Source organism: Theropithecus gelada, chromosome 6, assembly GCF_003255815.1.
Source record: "Theropithecus gelada isolate Dixy chromosome 6, Tgel_1.0, whole genome shotgun sequence".
In the NCBI taxonomy this organism is placed as follows: Eukaryota; Metazoa; Chordata; class Mammalia; order Primates; family Cercopithecidae; genus Theropithecus; species Theropithecus gelada.
In genome coordinates, this window is record NC_037673.1 from 96,085,916 (window position 1) to 96,106,949 (window position 21,034).

At 36.2% G+C, this 21,034-nt stretch overlaps 1 protein-coding gene across 2 annotated transcripts in view; it reads left to right on the forward strand.

The window, feature by feature from the left end:
* The first annotated feature begins 542 nt into the window (after positions 1 to 542).
* The window catches only part of FAM174A (family with sequence similarity 174 member A), a 45,770-nt gene continuing 25,278 nt past the window's right edge, over positions 543 to 21,034 (forward strand). The window contains exons 1-2 of one of the 2 annotated variants that reach the window (XM_025387971.1): positions 543 to 553; positions 2,136 to 2,709. In XM_025387971.1, the coding sequence (XP_025243756.1) occupies positions 2,276 to 2,709 (434 nt within the window). In that variant the 5' untranslated portion in view covers positions 543 to 553; positions 2,136 to 2,275. Of the gene's footprint in view, positions 554 to 2,050; positions 2,710 to 21,034 lie in introns of those variants that run through there. The other variant, XM_025387970.1, reaches the window with a different exon arrangement.

Sequence of the window (21,034 nt, forward strand, 5' to 3'; positions counted from 1 at the left end):
GGGAAAAGACCAACATAATTCTAATTTGTTAAGGAATGCAGTAACACAGCTGACAGAACAACTATGTTTCATGGAAATATATTCAAAAACTATTGGCCTGCTGAATAAAATCTGAACTCTTTGTTCTTGTATTGAATAATGATGGTGAATACTAGTTGAGTACCTAGTATGTACCAGATGTTATGCTATTAAACATTACATGAAAAATACCCCATAATTTTTCTTATTTTATAATGGAAGAAACTGAGACACAGAGTAATTGATTTGACCAAAATTCACATGATTATAAACAACAGAGCTGGATATTGAACTCTGGCAGTCTAATAGCAGAGATAGATTATTAACTGCCACTTTATTATATTCTCCTAATTAAGTATTACCATGATTTCATTCTAGCTTCTTAATCAACTGTTGTTAGAATAATGTGGCATAACCAATAATCATAGAAATATCAGTGGCATACAACAAATAAGCATTGATTTTTCACGTCTTTGGTCAAGCTGGGATTGACTAACTTAAGCTAACCTTGGCTGCATTTGGTGCCAGGCTGTAGGTTTAGTTATAGTTTACGCTAGATGTCTCACAGTCTACTAGGATCAGAGGACTATCTGGGTCATGTTCTTCTCAAGGTTAGGGCCAGAACTCTCTGCAGAGAGGGCAGGCAAGTGTAAGGGGGAAAAGGAATAATGAGAGGTGTAAGTGTGTGTATGAGTGTGTGTGTGTGTGTGTGTGTGTGTGTTTCTGGCTCTCTCTCTGTATATATCTATATCTGTCTCTCTTTTAGCAATGAAAACAATAACTTACTCAAAAGACCCACGTATACCCCGCGTATACCTTGACAGGCCACTTCTAGTTATCTGCACAAACTGAAGTTCCATATTACCCAAGTCAAAGAGGCAAGGAAGATATTATTGAAGACTACTGCTGTCAGGAAAGGGGATAGAACTCTTCTAAGCTCAACTCCTCTAAAAGAAACAAAGGAGTGCAGAGTTTTTAACAGCTATTTTGGGAAGATCATGGGCCACCTGAGTTTTCTGATTGACTTTACCCAAAGGAAAAGTAAATTTTCTCTTCCATGACAGGGGGTGGTTTTACAACTGGAAACGAAAAGCCTACAGCAGTTAGGCTCCTATGCTCTCACACAAAATAAGAGATGGCCCACTATCTTCCTTGCTGATTACCTTTCAAAGGCATGGCTTTCCATACCATACCCTTGAGATAGTTTTCAATTACAAAACTGGCCAGAAGCTTTAAAAAATATTTACATCTGAAAAGGGAAGAGAAAGAACTTACAACGGTAAAGTTTTCTAAAGTAAATGCTCTTCATATATATATATATATACACACACACACACATATATATGTATATACACTTCAAGTTCTACGGTACATGTGCACAATGTGCAGGTTACATATGTATACCTGTGTCATGTTGGTGTGCTGCACCCATTAACTCGTCACTTACATTAGGTGTATCTCCTAATGCTATCCCTCCCCCTACCCCACGACACGCCCTGGAGTGTGATGTTCCCCATCCTGTGTCCAAGTGTTCTCACTGTCCAATTCCCACCAATGCGTTAGAACATGCGGTGTTTGGTTTTCTGTCCTTGCAATAGTTTGCTCAGAATGATGGTTTCCAGCTTCATCAATGTCCCTGCAAAGGACATGAACTCATCACAAGTAAATGCTCTTTAGAAAGGGAGGTCAGGGATCCAAAGGCAGGGAAAAAAGCCTGCTTAAAACTTGTAATCAAGCTGAGGAAAACTAAGCCCTTCTGGCTTACAGATTAAATGTGTTATTGCAGTTTGACACGAATGAATTCAGAAAATGAGTTTCCAATCTCTCTGGGTTCCTGCATGAGAGAGTTGCTGTACATGTTACACAATCTCTTTTTGTCTACTTACTTTCTTAATAAGCATCCTTGACCGCTCCTCACTAACAGTGAAAAGAGCAAAGCTTCCAGAACGCTCACCTCCTCGCTTTTTACACAAGTGCGCTTGCGCACTGGGCGCTGGGGCTCTGACGTCACCAAGTGCACCCTGCCCCTACCAGTTAGCAACCGAAGGCGTCCTTAGCAGCAGTGGCCGCTGAGATGTACGAACTTCCGGTTCTCCAGGCAGCTGCCACTGCTATAGCCTCTGCCACCTGCCACGACCGGGCCTCTCCCTGGCGTTTGGTCACCTCTGCTTCATTCTCCACCGCGCCCATGGTCCCTCTTGGAGCCAGGGTGGCGGGCGCGGCGGCTTCCGGGTGGTGAGAGCGCGGTCCGGGAACGATGAAGGCCTCGCAGTGCTGCTGCTGTCTCAGCCACCTCTTGGCTTCCGTCCTCCTCCTGCTGCTGCTGCCTGAGCTAAGCGGGCCCCTGGCAGTCCTGCTGCAGGCAGCCGAGGCCGCGCAAGGTCCTGGGCCTCCTGACCCTAGACCACGGACATTGCCGCCGCTGCCACCCGGCCCTACCGCTGCCCAGCAGCCGGGCCGTGGTCTGGCTGAAGCTGCGGGGCCGCAGGGCTCCGAGGGAGGCAATGGAAGTAGCCCTGTGGCCGGGCTTGAGGCGGACGATCACGGAGGGAAGGCCGGGGAAGGCTCAGTGGGTGGCGGCCTTGCTGTGAGCCCCAACCCTGGCGACAAGCCCATGACCCAGCGGGCCCTGACCGTGTTGATGGTGGTGAGCGGCGCGGTGCTGGTGTACTTCGTGGTCAGGACGGTCAGGTGAGGCAAAGCCTCGGTGGGGCACCGCCGTGGGCCTGAGATACGCAGGCCAGTGATCTCCAGCAAGGCTGACTTCTGTGACCCTTTACCCTTCCCCAGCATCAGGGACTCGTGCCTAAGAATATGACATTGACTTTCTTAAAGGCCTGTTACCTTTGGAGCAGTTTAAACCTATAACTAATTGCTGCCTTTTGTTTATAAATTAGTGCCTTACCTCCAAATCTCTTCATCTGACCTATGACCCACGTCAGCCTCAAAGGACACCCTTTCTCTGAAGTGAAGATAATCTTTATTCCCTAGAATTTTGACTACTCTGTCTTGTAATATTTCTACTTTTCTAGTCTACATTTTTGTATACCTAACTGGTCAAAATTGTGCCTATCAGAATGCAAACTCTTGAAAGACATGATATCTATTTAGTAGGTTTGTGAGTCTTACAAATTATTTGTACAGTGCTGCCACTTAATAGGAAATCAATATATATTTGAGTGGATTAATAGTAATATGGGGGTGCCTTATGGATATTTTATTTTTATAAAATTCAGGAGAAGAAAAGTTCTTCCCTACTATCAGTGTTTCCTAGTATTGGCCTTTAATCTGCCACCTAAGTAATTCACTTATACCTACTTAGTTGAGAATCACCTTCCTGAAGATTTGACATACAGAGCCAAGACCTCACCATTAGAAGCCAGCAAAGACACAAGGTGAGGGAAAGCTGTCTAGCAGTTTCCTTCATTATAACATAAGTGTAGAGGGTAGGTTTGCAGATTGTGTTTATTGTTTTCAAAATTACTTCACGTTTTTCCCATAATTACCCTCTGTATTGTAATTTAACATATTTCTTCAAACTGATTATTTAAAATGAAACTTTCCTTTTAAACAAGTCGTTATTATCATGAGTGGAAAACCAACATCACCATCACTTGACTGGTTAAAAAATAGTGTAAGCCAGTAGTTCTTGACATGTGGGCCAGGGAACCACACAGTTGGGAGTTTCACTAGACCTCTTCAGGGGACCTACAGTATTAAAACTATTTTCAAAATAATACATTCTGTTACAGGCTTATAGGGTACAAATAGTTCACTGATATTGTTTCAGATTCCACATTGCAACTAATCTTTAAGACACTGCTTGTCAAGTTTTGGTGTAGTAGTATCATAAAGGAATAACCACTCAAATATAAAAAGGCTATTACAATGTTTCTTTCCATTCCAAATTTATCTCTGTGTGAAGATGGAATTACTTTATATGCTTCAACCAAACAACACATTGCAAAGGATTTAATGCAGAAGTAAATATAAAAATCTATCTGTTTCCTATTTTTTGTTTCTATTTTTTATCTACTCCTATCACTTTAAGCCAGATATTAAAGGGAATTGGAAATAAAAATCTAAATGTCATTCTTTTTACTTTTTTTTTTCTTTTTTGAAAAATAGTTGTTTTTCATAAAGGTTATGTTAACCTGTAATGTGTTTACTATTATTTTAAATCAGTTGATACGTATAGGTTTTCTCAAGTTTAATTAATATGTTAAAAGTTGACATGTGTAATTCACATAAATATAAGTTCTTTTGAGTTCCTGAACAATTTTAAGAATGTAAAGAAATCCAAAACCACGGGTGTAAGCAATATTTGAGAACCACAGGTGTAAGCAATATTATTTGAGCTAGATATTGTTGGTTCACAAAGGCCAGCAAATCTGCACTCACACTCTAAGTGTTAAAAGCATATTGCCACCAAATTGAAACTTTCTTCTTAATGTAAAGAAAGATTAAAAGAATATTGAAACAAATTATTTTCCTCACTATATAACTGTTATTTACTGCTGTCTGTATATATTTTCTATAAAAATGCATGGCCCCTTGAGTGTTATATCTCTTATACATGTAAATTATAGAATAATGATAATTTGGGGGGAATATTCCTTGCTTTTTTTTTTCTTTTGCTTCCACCTTTTTAATAATTTTAAATACACATATTTATTACCTTGATTTTCTGTCATTATTGTTGTAAAACTTGGACAGATACAATCTTTCCAATCTGATCCTATTGCATGATTTGGTAACATGATGTGTGTTAACAGCCAAATTCTGAACTATGGCTAATAAAAACTGCATTCTTTAACCAGCATCTAACACATTCATGCAGTCCAAGTCCTACATTTAGTTGGCTGCCTGGCATCCAAAGCTTGAATGATGCTAACAGTGTCTGGGCAGTGTTCAGAACTCACACTTTTTGCTTCCAGATTATAGTTTTCTTCATTATCTTGGTGAATGCTCATTTTGGCTACCATTTTCAAACTATGTATGACAGTGCACTGAAATTAGTTATTTGTGCCAAGCAAGAAGAATGGGCCAAAATCATTATTTTCTTAACTGATTTGAGGTGATGCAGAAAAATATTTTACTTGTAAAATTTTATTACATCGAACCACATGAGACTTTCAAATAGTTTTGTTAATCTAATTCATTTAGTGAATACGTAGGTAATAATAACTTCCTTTTTGAGTCTGGAAACATTCCAAAGAACAGTCATATTCTCACTGTAGAAATACAAAACATATGCATATTTATATGCAAGGAACTCAGTAGGGACAAAGTATATTTCCTAAAATGAACACTTAATCTCTATGAGAAGAGACTTGTCTGTCTTATTCTCCCCTGTATCCTCAGTGCTTAACATCATGTGCAGTATATGATGGGCACTGAATAAGCAGTTGCCTAATGGATGAGCACTCTTCATGTATTATATTGCTGAACAGGTAGGTGGTAAGGATTTGGAAATTTAAGGATAATTGCTATTTATTGACAGAATAAAGAAATGTGAAGATTTCAATTAATACTTTTATTTTCTTCCTCTCAGTAGGACATTCACAGTAAAATATATAAGGCCAGGGAGCGGGGATATGGGGAAATCACTCTAGATGGTTGTTAGTTTGAGAACGTATGGTAATTATATAAAGCAATTTTTGTCATAACTGAATAATGATTCTTACTTAAAAGCAGGGAATTTTTCCTTTTTCATGCAGTGAATTATTTCCTTTTTCATGCCATGTCATTGCTGGTTTTTCATTTTTTATTCAATTGGGTATATTGGAAGGCGATCAATGCTTAGAGTTTAATCCTCTACTTTAAAAAAAAAAAAACTCTATGCTCTTTAGCAAGTCTCTTCCAATTTCAAGAAAATATGGTGCTCATGCGCATATGGTGGAGATGAGCATGAAATTTATTATGTTAGCTTTTCTGTAAGCAGTCAGTATTTATTCAACTGACCAGTACTGTGCACTGGGGACACAGTTTTGAGCAAAACAAACATTTCTGCATCTATAACACTTACATACTAGAGGAACAGAGGGGCATTAACCAAATAATCACATAGGTAAGTACATAAAGGATGCTATGAAAGGGCATTAAAATGCAAATCCTATTAACACATAGTATATAGGAAATACAGAATATTAATTTAATTTGAATGCTTACCTAGCCCTATACGCTAAGACACAACATTAGGTTTTTTCGAAGAACCATACTTTGTAACTGAAAGATCATTTTTGAGCTTTTACTTATCATCCTAATAGCTGATAGTTAATAATTGATAATTTATGTGTCAGATATAATGCTACGTACTTTATGTGCAGTTTGAAATTCTTGCAAAAACCTTCAAAGTAGGTAATATCATTCTTAGTGAGGAAATTTAGGCTGAGCAAGGTTAAATAACTTGCCCAAGGGTGCACCGGTAGGACCTGCCCAAACCCAGCTCTGCTGGAACTTACCTAACATGTTCAGCCATCATGCTGCTTCCTGTGATCATTTAAAGTAACCAGTTTAAAGCGATATTGCACATAAAGATGGCTAGCTTATTTATGGAGAAAAATAAAGTCAATAGTGTATGCCCAGTGCCTTTCTGTTTAAAATATATGATTTTGTTGGATGTTAAATCTCCAAATTTTACCTTTTTGAAAAGTGAGTTAACATTTATTGATCATCATGTTTGTGCCAAGGTGAAATAATGTCGTTTCCTACCTCAACTCCCTACATTCCTTCCCTCATCCAAAGATTTTCCTGATTTGCTAGACATAGTCAGGGAATGGTAATATTTTAAAGAAACATCTGTTAATATGGTCACATGTATTTCCACCTTAGTGGAGCAAGTCACTAATGATTTATGTATGTGAGTTTATATTTATATCAACATTTCTCTTTTGTCTGGTTACTTAAGAATATGAGTTAAGTTTTCTTTTTCTCCTAGAAGTCCTGTGGTTCCAGCCCTATTTACAAAATTATAAAACATCCATAGAAATCACTTAATTTAAGCAAAACCAGGAGTACTTTTGACTATTTAACCATTTATGTATTTAGTGACTGTCACTAATTCAGTAAATATTATTTACCACCTATTCCATGCCATTACTAAGTTCTGTGATGAGGATTAGTAGTGCACAAGGAAAGTCCCTGCCTTCATGAAACTTCCATTATAATTGTTTATATCTCCTTGGAAAGTGGAGTTTTCCTAACATGTAAATTGTACTGGTTTGCCATTATTTCTTTAGCTAGGCAGTGTATGTCAAATGTTTTATATATAAAGAAACCCAGAAACTTGGAAATGTATTTAACAAGCACAAGTTCTCAAGTAATGAATTTTTTTTTTTTTGCAAAGATGAAACTCCCTTCACAAAATGTTTGCTCATACACCTAAAATATTTTGAAGTGTTAAGTTAGTTTGCTATGTAGTAAGGTGCCAAAATACCAAGATGATGACATAACTGATATGTCAGCAGTCAGTGTAAAGTGATAGAATGCTCTGTTTTTAAGTAATATTTGTTATATGTGCAGTTCTGGGAGGTAAAAGTGAAGATATACTAATTTGTTAGGGGTATTGAGGCCAGAGTAATGCTTGCTCATGTAATGCCACACACAGGCATTGATATCTATACCGGGTAAATGTATGAGACTACTTGCCCTGATACTATCCACCATAGACCCTGCCTAGTGATCTCAAGAGCTGAGGGGATCTTTGTCTCACCACGTCAACAGCCATTTGCTTATATGACACCCTGGCTCAGGAGATTTGTAGGACAATGCTGAATGTGGACTATGTGAAGAAGTAGTTTGACAAGTTATCATATGGGCCACCTTTAAACCCACACAAATCTGTTTCTGATAAATTTGAATGACTGATACATCTCTCAAACTGTTCTGAATATTAGGACTTCAAAGATAATAAAGATATCATATTTGTGTTCAAGGAGCTTATCTAGTGAAGGAGTACCGCTGCTTTTTGTGGTAATAAACTAAACTTTTGGGAATATGGCAGCAAGAGATCAAGCTATTTGGAGAAGGCTGCTCTTGAATATCATTCCTATTAGAAAAGGTCATCTGAAAAGTCACTTAATAGCATAACAAAAACTATTATGTTTGTATAGAAGACTGAAATATTTATCTCTAATCAGCATAAATCTTTTACAAACTTGCCCCGTAACTGAATCTATTTTCAGTTGACCTTTTCTCCTTGGATATATTTCATTTCACTCTTAACTGTGCAGGCAGGGAGAAGTATTGGATGAGAGCTGTAGAAAGGGGTCCATTTAAGAATGGACTATCCAGTCTTGTTTAAATGCCATTAGTAGGGAAAGAGCCAGTACAGAAGGAAATATTGAAGATACGGGAAAGGAAGTTACCTAAGAAGAGATGAAGGAGGGAATCTAAATAAAGCTCTTATCATAGGATGGGAGAGAGATTTTCCACTGAAGTGTTCCCATTTCCATTCCTTTCATTCTTTTATACTTTTTGTGGTCTAGCTTCTAATTCTACCACTCTAGAATTAATCATGCAGAAGATGATTACTAAGCACATTATCTCAGTTTCATGGATATTTCCCCCTCTTTTCTGTAGTACTGAGTGTACTGGTTCTTACTTTGACTTCTGAGACATCTCTTCTGGTTTTCTTCTTACCTCCTTGAGTATTTCATGCCCAGCTTCTTCATGAATTTCTTATTCCATGAACTCTTCTTCCTAATTAGCACTCTTCTACAAGCTAATGTCTGGAGAGCAGGGCCTCTATCTTATTCCTCTTTGGTCCCTAAAGGCCCAGTCTGATTCCTAGAATATAATGAGATGCATTGAATTTTTGTGGAAGAGAATGACTTTCACCTCCCAACTGACAGTGTTTTCTGGGCCGTTTAACTCTTTCTGCTTTCACTGTCCATGTTCCCTGGGTGATCGATCCAAAGTTCATTTCCTTAATGGCCACCTCTAAGCTGTTAATTACTTTCTGAGTTACAGACATGTATAGCCAGCCAACTTCTTACTGGATAGATAATTCAGACTTGTTTTCAAATTTAAGCTTGAAACAATCATTTTTATCCCTGGACAAATCTTGCTGCACTCTGTAAGGTGAGTAACACCATCATCTACACAGTTTCTCAAACTAGAAACCTGAGTCATCCCATGTCTCTCTTTTGCTTACGATTCACATACAGTCATCCAATTTCAATTGCTAAATATTTCTTGACTACATTACTGCTTTGTGAGCTCAATTGACCTTACATTAGTTTAGGTTCACATCACTAGATTATTGTGCTGTTGTTTCTAACTTTTCTCCACTTCACCTGTCTCTCTTACAATTTACCTTCCACACTGAACAGACGGTGTTCCCTCTGAGATGTAAATCTGTCATACTGTGTGTGTGCTTATAGTCCTTTATGGCCACACTGTCCAATATGGTAGCCACTAGGTACAGGTGGCTATTTAAAAACTTATGTTACCTGGGCACAGTGGCTTATGTTTGTAATCCCAGCACTTTGGGAGGCCAAGGTGGGCGGATCTCTTGAGTCCAGGAGTTTGAGACCAGCTTGGGCAACATAGTGAGACCCTGCCTATACTATGTGTGTGTGTGTGTGTGTATGTATATATAAAATACATTCACACACATATATGTATGGAGATACATGTATATGTGTATATATATGTGTGTGTGTAATATATATGTATATACACATACTGGGTATGGTAGTACAGGCTTGTAAGTTCCAGATGTTTGGGAGACTGAAGTGGGAGGATCATTCAAGCATAGGGTATCAAGACTGCAGTGTGTCATGGTCACACTACTGCACTCCACCCTTTGTGACAGAGCAAAACCTTGTCTCAAACAAACAAACAAAAGTTAATGAAAAATAAAATGTAAAATTCCAGTCCATTAGATACACTAGCTGCATTTATTTTCTTTCTTTCTTTCTTTCTTTAGAGACAAGATGTGGCTCAGCTCACTGCAAACTCTGCTCCCGAGCTCAAGCCATCCTCCCACCTCAGCCTTCCGAGTAGGTGGGACTACAGGCACATGCCAACACACTCAGCTAATTATTGTATTTTTTTATAGAGATTTGATTTTTCCATGTTGCCCAAGCTGGTCTTGAACTCTTGAGCTCAAGTGATCTGCCAGCCTTGGCCTCCCAAAGTGCTGGGATTACAGGTGTGAGCCACTTCGCCAGCCGACTAGCCACATTTTAAGGGCTAAATAATCGCATGTTGTTAGTGGCAACTGTATTGGAGGAACAATGCAGAATATGTCCATCATTGCAGAAAGTTCTATTGGACAGCACAATTCTATGGCATTTCATGGGATAAATGTTCATACTCTTTAGTTGAGTATTTAATTAGCTCCTTAATCAGATTCTTTTTTTTTTTCTTTCTGATATGGAGTCTCCCTCTGTCGCCCAGGCTGGAGTAGAGTGATGTAATCTTAGCTCACTGCAGCCTCCACCTCATGGGTTCAAACTATTCTCCTGCCTCAGCCTCCCCGAGTAGCTGGGACTACCGACCATCATTTTTTATTTTATCTTGTCTTCCAATCTCTAACGAACTATATGTTTATGGAAGTACATTTTTCAAGGAGTGGAATTCTTTGCATTCTTTCTTTCTTCTGTTGTTTAACTCCTGGGTGTCTCTGAAGATGAAATGGAACATGTACTCTACTGGGAAATCTCTGTGATTCCAGACCATGCTGAGAATACCTGTATTATGACATTATTTCCAGTGGACTATAATAGTTGGTTCTGCTTCTGTCTTCTTTTCTACACTGTTTGCTCTTTATGCCTTATTTAGAAAATAGTAAATTTTCATGTGTTTTCTGAATTAATATCAAAAGGAAATAAGAAATAATATATCAGGCTTGATATGATGGCTTATACCTGTAATCCCAGCATTTTGGGATTCTAAGCCAGGAGAACTGCTTGAATCCAGGGGTTGAGACCAGCCTGGGCAATATAGCGAGACTTCATCTCTACTAACAAGAAAAAAAGGAAAAAAAATAGCTAGTTGTGGTAACCTGTGGCCCCAGCTACTCAAGAAACTGAAGTGAATCACTGGAGTCCAGGAAGTCAAGCTCATACCCCTGCATTCATACCCCTGCATCCCAGAAATAAATGAGATCCAAGAGACAGAGAGAGATTGAGAGAGAGAGAAGAGGAGGGGAGGGGAAGGCAGAGGAGGGGAAGGAGGAGGAGGAAAATAGGAGAGAGAAAGAAAGAGAAAGGAAAAGAATAGAAAAGAAATACTATATGTGAAATCAAAACATGTAAATGAAGATTAGAAATGTGAGGTAGCTGTGTGAGAGAGGTGTTAACATCAGTCCTGCAATAATGTAGTCATTTTAATTCATTTCAATTCCATACTGGAACCTCATGATATATGGTTGTGTAGAGAAGTCAATTTTTTTAACAGGTGTATATTATTTGCATGTATTTACCCAAGATAATGTGTAGATTATTCACCAATGTATATCTAACATGACTGCAGTCCTAGGGGTATTAGAGTACAACCAGAAAAGCGTTCCTCTGTAATTGATAGAGGTTGAATGTGGGACATAATGGAGAAACTAGATTGAGATGCTTCTGGTGAGTTATTGTAAAGTTTTTCTGAAAACAAAATCAATAGCATTTGAACATTACTATCAACTGGTAGCAGTGCTCAGGTGGTATCTACCAATACACTCTACCAGTGTTCCTGGACCCATTGCTACAGCAAACATCTGTTCTAACTAGATGGTCCTTATGCCCTGCCAGTTGTTAAATAGCTAAATATCTTGAGTGTCACCTCTACTCCTACTCTTCAAAGTTCTTGAGTTCTTTTGTCATGATCTCCAATGCCCTTTTTGGTATTTCTCTTCTATATTATTGCATTTGATTTTAATTTTATCTTTGGTGAAGACTACATTTAAAAAATTACTTAGGTTTGATCTTTTCTAAAATATGAGAAATATGATAAATTTTGAAATTGGGTTGTAAGATATGTTGGTAATTTGCATTGTTCAGTATGATATAAAACATATCTATAGAAATACTTAAATCATAAATTGAGAATCTTATAGTAATTGAAGTCATTTTCTTAAGAAATCAGGTTTTCCTTGGCATTTTTGGAGAGATTTTTATTGCTATATTCTTTAATAATCCTTTTATTTTCTGGAAGAAGAAGTTGGTATAGAGTTGAAAATTCATAGAAAAACATGAAGATGTTGACTGTTGTAAGATTTTGATTGGCATGTAATGTCAATTCTTTCTGTATAGCCAAACTGTATTATGCTTTTGCAATGTAAAAGTGGTAATATATACTATGATTTGATTTTATACTGTAATTTTATGTATTCACCAGTCATCTCAATAGTAAAGCAAAACATCCAAAAGATAAAACTGTCTCTGCGTTTCTGTGCTATTTACATACATATGAGCATATGTGTAATTTTCCATGCATGCCTTTATTCCTCTAGTTAATATAATAGTTTTAGTTTTAACTTGTTTATTACTGAAATCTATAGAACAAACTTCACATTATTAATATATGTTACATGTTAATAAAACATATGACATAATTTTAACCTTGTGTTATCACTTATAGATCTTGTTTAAAGGAACTATTATTTTTCCTGTCATGTATACTGTAGATACCTTAAATTTATATAGATGTATACAAAAATCCTTATAAAATTATTTGATAAATGTTACCTTATTTCAGCCTCAACTCTGAGGTGAATAGATAATTTTTCAAATTAGGAAATTGACATGAGAAGCTACGTATTTTAATCAGTATAGTACAAGCTACAGTTGAACAAACAACTTCAATCTAAATGCCATAATACAATAAAATTCCATTTATTCTTTAAGAAAATTCAGCTGCAGATTTGGGCTATCCTCCAAGACAGTTGTCCTCCATGTGGTAACAGCAATTTAGCTGGCTTTAATGTTTGGTCTTGCCATGCCAACATATGTCTTTCACAGTTGTCAGAGCTTGGTGAGAGACACCAGAGAATGCACAGGAGCTTTCAAACGCCTTAACCTAGAAATGGCACAGTTACATCTGTTCATGTTTTATTAACCAGTCCAAGTCACGAGGCTCCTATGGGAAGTGAGTAGGTACTATGTGTAGGGGGCAGGGGAATGGAGGTCAAGATTTGATGAACACTAATAATATCTGCCATATGAAGTGATAGACCAAAGGTCATATTGCTGGAAGAGTGCCCAAGCTCCTGCAGAACTCAGAGTTTGAACTCTACTTTTGCCATTTCTTCTATATTATTCAGTGAGTTCTTGAAGTAATTGATTGATTATATGTTTACTCTTTCATTGGTATGAATTTGCATCTTGAAAAATAGTAAAACAAATTTCTATTGAGCCTGGAAATAATACACAGTTAATACTTTTTGCCATTAGCTTGGTCTGCACTATCTCCCTTTGCTATCTTATTATATGCACTATACCAGATACACATTGATACCCATTGCAAAACTATCTCAATTCTTCAAAAAGTGATGCTGCCATAAACAATCAACGAAATGCATCTACTCTTTAATTACCTGTTTTTATTTTCTGCTCGCTGTCCACTGCTTACTGTGTAGATGTTTTTCTATCCCATGGCTTCTGGCTTCTCTGAGTTTTTGCTTTCTTGTGATGTACCATGACTTGTCATACTCTTTATTCTATATAATGTCATTTTGACTCCTTTAGTCTTTATCACCCATTACAACTGACTCATGTTCATGTGTGCATATATATGTGCATATTTTCTTCCATATTGACTTCCCAAAGTTGATATTCTGATTGGTTTATCTTATCTTTATGAGTTAGGCCACATCATCCGTCACAATCTAGCATAGGGATTGACAGTCCTAGTTTAGAAAGGTGCTCATCCCAGGCTTGTATTAGTTATCAGTGGAAATAAGTGATTTGTCATGGTAGAAAATATGATTAACCATTTCTGCCCATTCATTAAAAAAGTGTGAGTGGAGCAGTTTTTCTGAGGTCTAGGGACAGTGGACATGACAGATTCCATGATATCATGTCTTATGCATTGTTTTAATAATGTAGATTTCCATATTGTTTTAATGGTGGGATCCTAATATGTAAACTAACTAAAAGCAATAATGCACTGATTGGCCATACCTCCACAGAAACCTAGGACACTGAAGAGCCCAGTTTGAAAACAGTCATGTTCTTCAATTTGGGCTGCCAAATCTCTGAGACAATGTGATGGGAATGATATGATCTACAAGGAGATGGGAAAAGTGTGCTAAGCTGAGAAAACAAGTATAAAATGAAGCTGTGAAAAGTTAGTGAGCTTTTTGGTGGCAATGTTATTTTGATTTAAGATTGAAAATTGCTGATAAAACATTTGATTGGTTTATTCAAAGTGGAGGGATTGCTGATAGAACCTGCCTGAAAGATTCTTAAAGAGTATCACAAGGAAAGATACATCCAGATGATATACAATAGCAATGTGGCTCAGATAAACTAATATGTTAAGTGTCCTTATCAGTTAGGAGGTTTTTAGCTATAAATAATAACATATCCAATTAAAAGTGAGTTAAGCACAAGGAAATATTTTGTTGTTGTCATTTACTTATCATGTATATGAATAGGCCCAGGTTTGGTTCAGTGACTTTGGGAGATTATTAAGAATTCCGTACTTTTCCACACTTGCCTTTCTATAGGATGCCTACTTCTGCTCTAAATATTATGTTCTCACTCAATAGTATCTTAAGCAAGAAGGGAGGCCTTCTCTATCCTTTTGTTTTGTTTTTTAATCAGGGAGAAAAATCTTTCCTGGAAACCCCACTACCAGAGACACGCCCTTCCATCTCATTTTTCTGAACTGCTTCATCTGCTTACTCCTAGACAATGACTGGCAAAAGGAAAATTGTATTTTCATGATTGGTTTGAATCAATTATTATGGCCATTATGTACTCCTTCGGGCTGGGCTCAACTGCTCTGTAAACAAAATCATGGTTCTGTTAAGCCAGAAGAAGAAAGTTGCCTCTAAACAAAGCAGATTCTATTATAGTGATCAAAATTAAGAGAGAGACTCATCAGAACAACAACTAATCAAAACAACATAATTACACTTGTTAATGTGAGTAGCTGCCAAGTTATTATTATTATTTTTACTACATAAGGATGAATTAGAAAATATAGCTCAACTAAAACAATTATCTAGTCTGGTATAATGTGAGATAGTTGTTTTGAAGTTTAGCAGACTGTTTTCACCTAATTTTTTGACCTTCATTAAAATTACTTAGATTCATTAGGAATACATTTTGTCTCAATATTCTAAAACTCAGATTCAGTAGTCAAATTACTTGTGTATGAATCTTAGCTCTACCATTCACTGTCCCGCATTTAATTTTCTCTAATTTCTGCCTTTCTGTGGATGAAATGAAAGCACTTAACCTATAGGATTGTTATGAGGATCAGGTAATATTTATGAGCTGTTTAGCTTAATGCCTGGTGTATGTGCATGCACAGAAAACATCAGCTCTTCTTAACTGCATGTTTTTTCATCTGGAATTCCAATTACAATTTATCTGGGGAGTTTTACTATAATGTTTTTAATACCTCTGTCTCATAAACTATTAATATTATCACTATTTTCATTTTTATACTTTAACTTTATCACTTATGAAATAGAAGCTTTAAATATAGATATACAAATATTGTTATATATTATAAATATATGTATATTTGTATTATGTATAACTTAAATCTCTGTGTATTTATATATGTATATATATGTGTATGTATCTATGTATATATATCTGTGGTACCTGACTGCTAAAGCTATAATCAGCAAGATGGTAGAACTGACAGGGCTGTAGATAGAGTCAGTGTAAGGGGAATGAAAGGTTGGTCATAGAGCCAGTGAGGGGCTACAAAGGATGAATCTTGGGGGGTACTGAACTGTAGCTAGGACTTTAAGGTTGATTGGGAAATAAATTCATGCTAAATTTTTAGAAATGGAGGTCAGAAGAATTATCAAGTCTCACATCCTGAGCCTTAGGGCCTAAAAGGGAAGACAAAGTAATCCATGCCAAGACAAAAAGGAGATATGACAAGGAAACTATATGTTACATACTTTCATATGGAATACTTCAAAGCCAAACTATATAACACTGATTTAGGATTTACTTTACCTGGGGGTGTCTGCCAACATGCCCTCAACAGGAGACAAACCTAAGCACAGGAACTGATTGTATGTGCTGAATTACAAGGAGTTGGGAGAGAAAAGGTATCTATCAAGGAAAACAAGGTTACAGTGTCCTGAACATACATGAACATGCTTTTGATTTTTTTGTTGTTGTTGACCTTTGGGTGTTAGCAGTAAACACTTTATTAGAATTCAGCAGTAGCAGGATACCTCGTTGGAGGAACTTTCTAGTTAATGATACACGTGGTCAAGATTGTGGTAGGGACAGAGCTTGATAACTATCAGGCTAATGGAGAGGGGTTTTAAATAATATGAAAAAATGCTAAAAGAATTCAAAAGTACAATCTGCAAACTTCAACATGGAGTCACATGCATTTTAATAGCTCCTAAGAGTTTATATCAAGGTCACTAATTATAATGATTCTGAGAGGTTAAAAAAAGACTTTTAAAAAATTTCATTTTCTTCTGTATAGGATGGCAGGAATATCTTTAGCATTGAATATGGTTCCATATAGAATGCTGAGAAATTAAAAGTAGTACAAAAAGCCAGTTTGGCTTTTGAAAGGATAAACTTCAGTTATTTGTAGTATATATGAAGGAAAACTGTGTTTTTAGAATATGGTAAATCTACATACCAAAAGGACAAAAATAAAACTCCTCAGCATAGGATACAAGCTAAATATTAGGGATTCTAGTTGGGTTAGAGTATGACAGTTGCCTGGACCATACCTAAAACATCCTAAATGAAATCTTAGAGCTCCTGCTGTGAGTACATGTTTAATGTTTTTAAATATCCTAGTACTTTTTTTTTTTTTTTTTTGTCCTGAGTCAGGAAGCTGTTACCTCCAGAGATTCATATTATGATTTTAAATTTGGCTAGCTCCCTTAGATTTTGTTGTGGTATGTATCTGGAAATGATGTTTTTTCAGGCTTGTTTTATTCCAAGGGTGATAATTTATATATAAAATTTTAGATATCTTTCTTATACAGAGAAAATGGAAGAAATATTATGCATCTATATATTTTAGTCAATTAATTTATTTAGCAATATTTATCAGGCATCAACTTTATGACAGAAGTTGTGTGCTGTGGCTACTGTGGTGAATAAGAATAGATACAGCTCCTGCTCTCACAAAATCAAATGTCTGGTAGGGATGACGAACAGTTACTTAAATAGGTATACAAGTGAACTGTTCATAAGCACTTTAAAGGACATGTATATAGTTTCAGTGGAAGCCAATAGTAGACATCTGTGACCTAGTTAGGTAGAGCAGAAAAGGGTTTCCTGAGGAAGTTATATTTAAGCTGACAGCTGAAAGATGAGCAGGCATTCACACAACAGTATTGTGGTGGGTGGGAGAAGAGTGTGAGGCCAATGGCAGAGAAAGCACGGCCATCATGAGGGACTGAGAGAAGGCTATGTGGCTGGAGTTCAGAACCTGGAGTGGAATGTGGAGCAAAGAACAAGATGAGGCTAAAGATGAAAACATGGTCCATCTTGTGCTCATCTTTGTAGGCCATATATTATAGACTCATTACTTAATGTTGAGTAATAGGAAACCATTGAAGGTTTTAGAGAATGAAGGGAAGGTTAATGGGTGACCAGAGTAGGTAGAGATAGTGAATTAGGAAGCTATTTTAATCGGCAGAGGAAGAGATGAGAGGACAGCAGTGGTATGGTGAAGCAATATAAATGAATTTAAATTATTTTTAGGAAATACAATCAATAATACCTTGTGATTGTGGCAGCCATGGAGATACACTAATCAGACCTCCATTCAAGAGAACATGCTACAGGAAGCAAAGTTGGTTGACATCCTCCTGCTGTCACAGATTTGGGTCCATCACAGCATTCATGCCAGGACAATAACCCCTATACTTGTCCCTAGCTGATGACTGAGTGGAGCAGAACCTGGCCATCCTGACTAACAGGGACCTCCACTAATGGGCAACCTTTGCTTACAGACATGCCACTGGCCTGGTGAAGACTCTTCCAGAACTGCACTTCAAGCTACAGCTCTTTCTAGCTGGTCGTCCTTCCTTTCTACTCTTTCCACAGGTGTTAGAACTCTATTACCCATTGTAAGATCTCTTTATTTTTGCTTTTCTCTCTCTCTCTATCCTTCACAGGCCCTTCCCTAACAATTCTCTTGTATTCTATATTAATTTGTTAGAGCTATTGCAAAAAAGTACAAGTGGGCTGTCTTAACAGAAATGTATTGTCTCACAGTTCTGGAGGCTAGAAATCCAAAATCAAGGTACTGACAGGGCTGGTTCTTTCTGAGATCTGTGAGGGAAGGATCTGTTCTAGGCCTCTCTTGATCTTTTTGATGACATTTTCATGTTCACATGGTGTTCTGCCTGTGTGCGTGTCTGTCTCCAAAATTTCCCTGTTTATAAGGACATCAGTCACATTGGATGAGGGCCTACCTTAATGATCTTATTTTAACTTGATTACCTCTATAAAAACCCTGTTTCTAAATAAGGTCACATTTTGCAGTACCGGGGATTAGGACTTCAACATAAGAATTTTTGGAGGATACAGTTCAACCTGTAACATGCAGACACATCCCTTATTAGTATCTGATTCTTGAAGAAGTGGAACTAACAACTGATGGATTGGGTTGTGGAAATGGGGAATAAAGATGAGAATGATCTCAAATTATTCAAAAGAATTTTTACTATGTGTCATATATTCAATTAGGTTGGACTTCCTGATGAAAAGTATAGACAACTACAATTGTGGTTCTCTAATTTTTATTCATTTATGTTTCAGGGGTAAAGAAAGTTTCACATTTATTCTTGGTCACTAGTTTACTTTTTTCTAAAAATAGTCAAGAAAAAAATTTTGTTTTAGTTATAGATTATTATTTACTGTTTCATCGTTATGTCTAACCACATAAGGGAGTGTGTATATGTGTGTGAATAGTAAATAATACATTCTTCAGGCTAGCTTTGAAAAAAAAAAAAAAAACAGAAGGGAAAATATCAAATCAGGTAGATACAACAAATTACAGCAAACTTAAATCAGGTGGTTATATCAAGCCACAGCAAGTTACACTGATCAGTGTTCTCCCTTTCATAGAGCAATGAAATGAAATGGAATTTTATTCTGTTGTGTTTATTTTATGTGGCATCATATATTTTTACATAAAATTTTATCAAACTTACTTTAGTGATTTAGTTTTATTTTGATACTCTAACTTATATATATGTTATTGGAAGAGAAATAGTTCTTACCAACCTGAGTGTATTGGAACATTAAGGAATCTGCATCTATATTAAGGCAGCTATTTGAATATTAACTTGAATACCTAGAAAGCATCTGACCAGGATCATTTATCTGTGCATACCAGGTGATGAGTGAATATAATTCTATATGAGTAATCATATAGCTTTTTTCTTTTGCCTGCTCAGGCTTCCATACTTTCCTCTGTGCAAATGTGTAAAATCTCTATTTTTATTTTTATTAGAAGCTGGCAAAATTTGTTTCTACATTTCCAAATGCATTTACTATGTCTAGTAGAAAAGTGTACATATATTTGTCTATATCTACATGTGTGTGTATAATATATGTGTAATTGTCAACACACATGTAGATGAGTTTGGGTGTCATGAGCCTAATGAAGACATTCATTTATAAGAAAAGAACCATGGCTATTAAAATTGCATAAATATTAAAGCTCTCGTTTTTATTTTTTTTTAAATAATACACAATGCATATTAAAAGACAAAGTAGCCTTTTTACTTAAAATTTTGGTGTGTTTTAATGTGTATTTTATTTTATACTTAATGTTTGTTAGTATTTTCAGTAGTATTTGTTGAATCACCCAAGTTATTTGAAAGCTTTATAATTTTTTTTCTTTTTCTTCGTTGAGATGAATCACCCCATATAGTAATAGAGTGTATGTGTTTTATCATAGTTGATGTTTTTATGTGTCCATGTAGCTGTATGACCACATAATTATCACTCGCTATATCTTTGAACAGAGCAAAGACATTTTTAGAGAAATTACATTTCTGGTTTAAATTTTATTTAATAATATACAGCATTTTTTACTCATTCTTGGATGAGTTAGTACATATACTAAAACAGTAAATTCATTTAGATTAGAACTACATCACCCATTTCTCTGATGCCTAACAATATTCTGTTTTTATATATGAAATAGGTTCTTGTTTCTAAAGAATTTGGATTCATTTTTAGAAGATAGTATTTACATACACGTTTAAATTAAAGGATAGAATAAAGAATAAAATGTCCAAACCAATGCAGCCAAATGTTTAGGCTATACACAGATAGGGAAAATAGTATTATTAGGCAAATTAGTTTGACTGCTTATTGTAAGATTAGGAATCATTAAAGACTTTAAATGTAGAGAAGAACATAAGATGAGCAGAATGTTAAAGTCTTTAAGCCCTACATTTGCATCATTTTTTGTTTGTTTGTTTTAAGACTAGCCAACCTGTCCTGTGACTAACAATGACAGGTTAACATATTAACTGTTTGATATATATGACCTGGGAGAATCTAGTTTATTTCCAAAAATAATTTCACATGACATTAACTTTATTGACTAAAAATGTCAAAATGTTTGGAACCCATATGGTTTCAAAAACTAGCAAAAGACTGACAAAAGGAAAGAGAAATTTTAACTCTCAATATCCTTAACTTATATTTCCAACTAGTTTCACTCACTCTTATGTAATCACTTTTTAAAATCAAACAATTGCATGCAGATATCATTAAATAATATGATTCAAAAGCACGAATAGTCAACTAACTTTCCTCTAGTTTTCTGTCTCTCTCTCTCTCTCTCTCTCTCTCTCTTTTTTTTTTTTTTTTTTTTTTTTAAA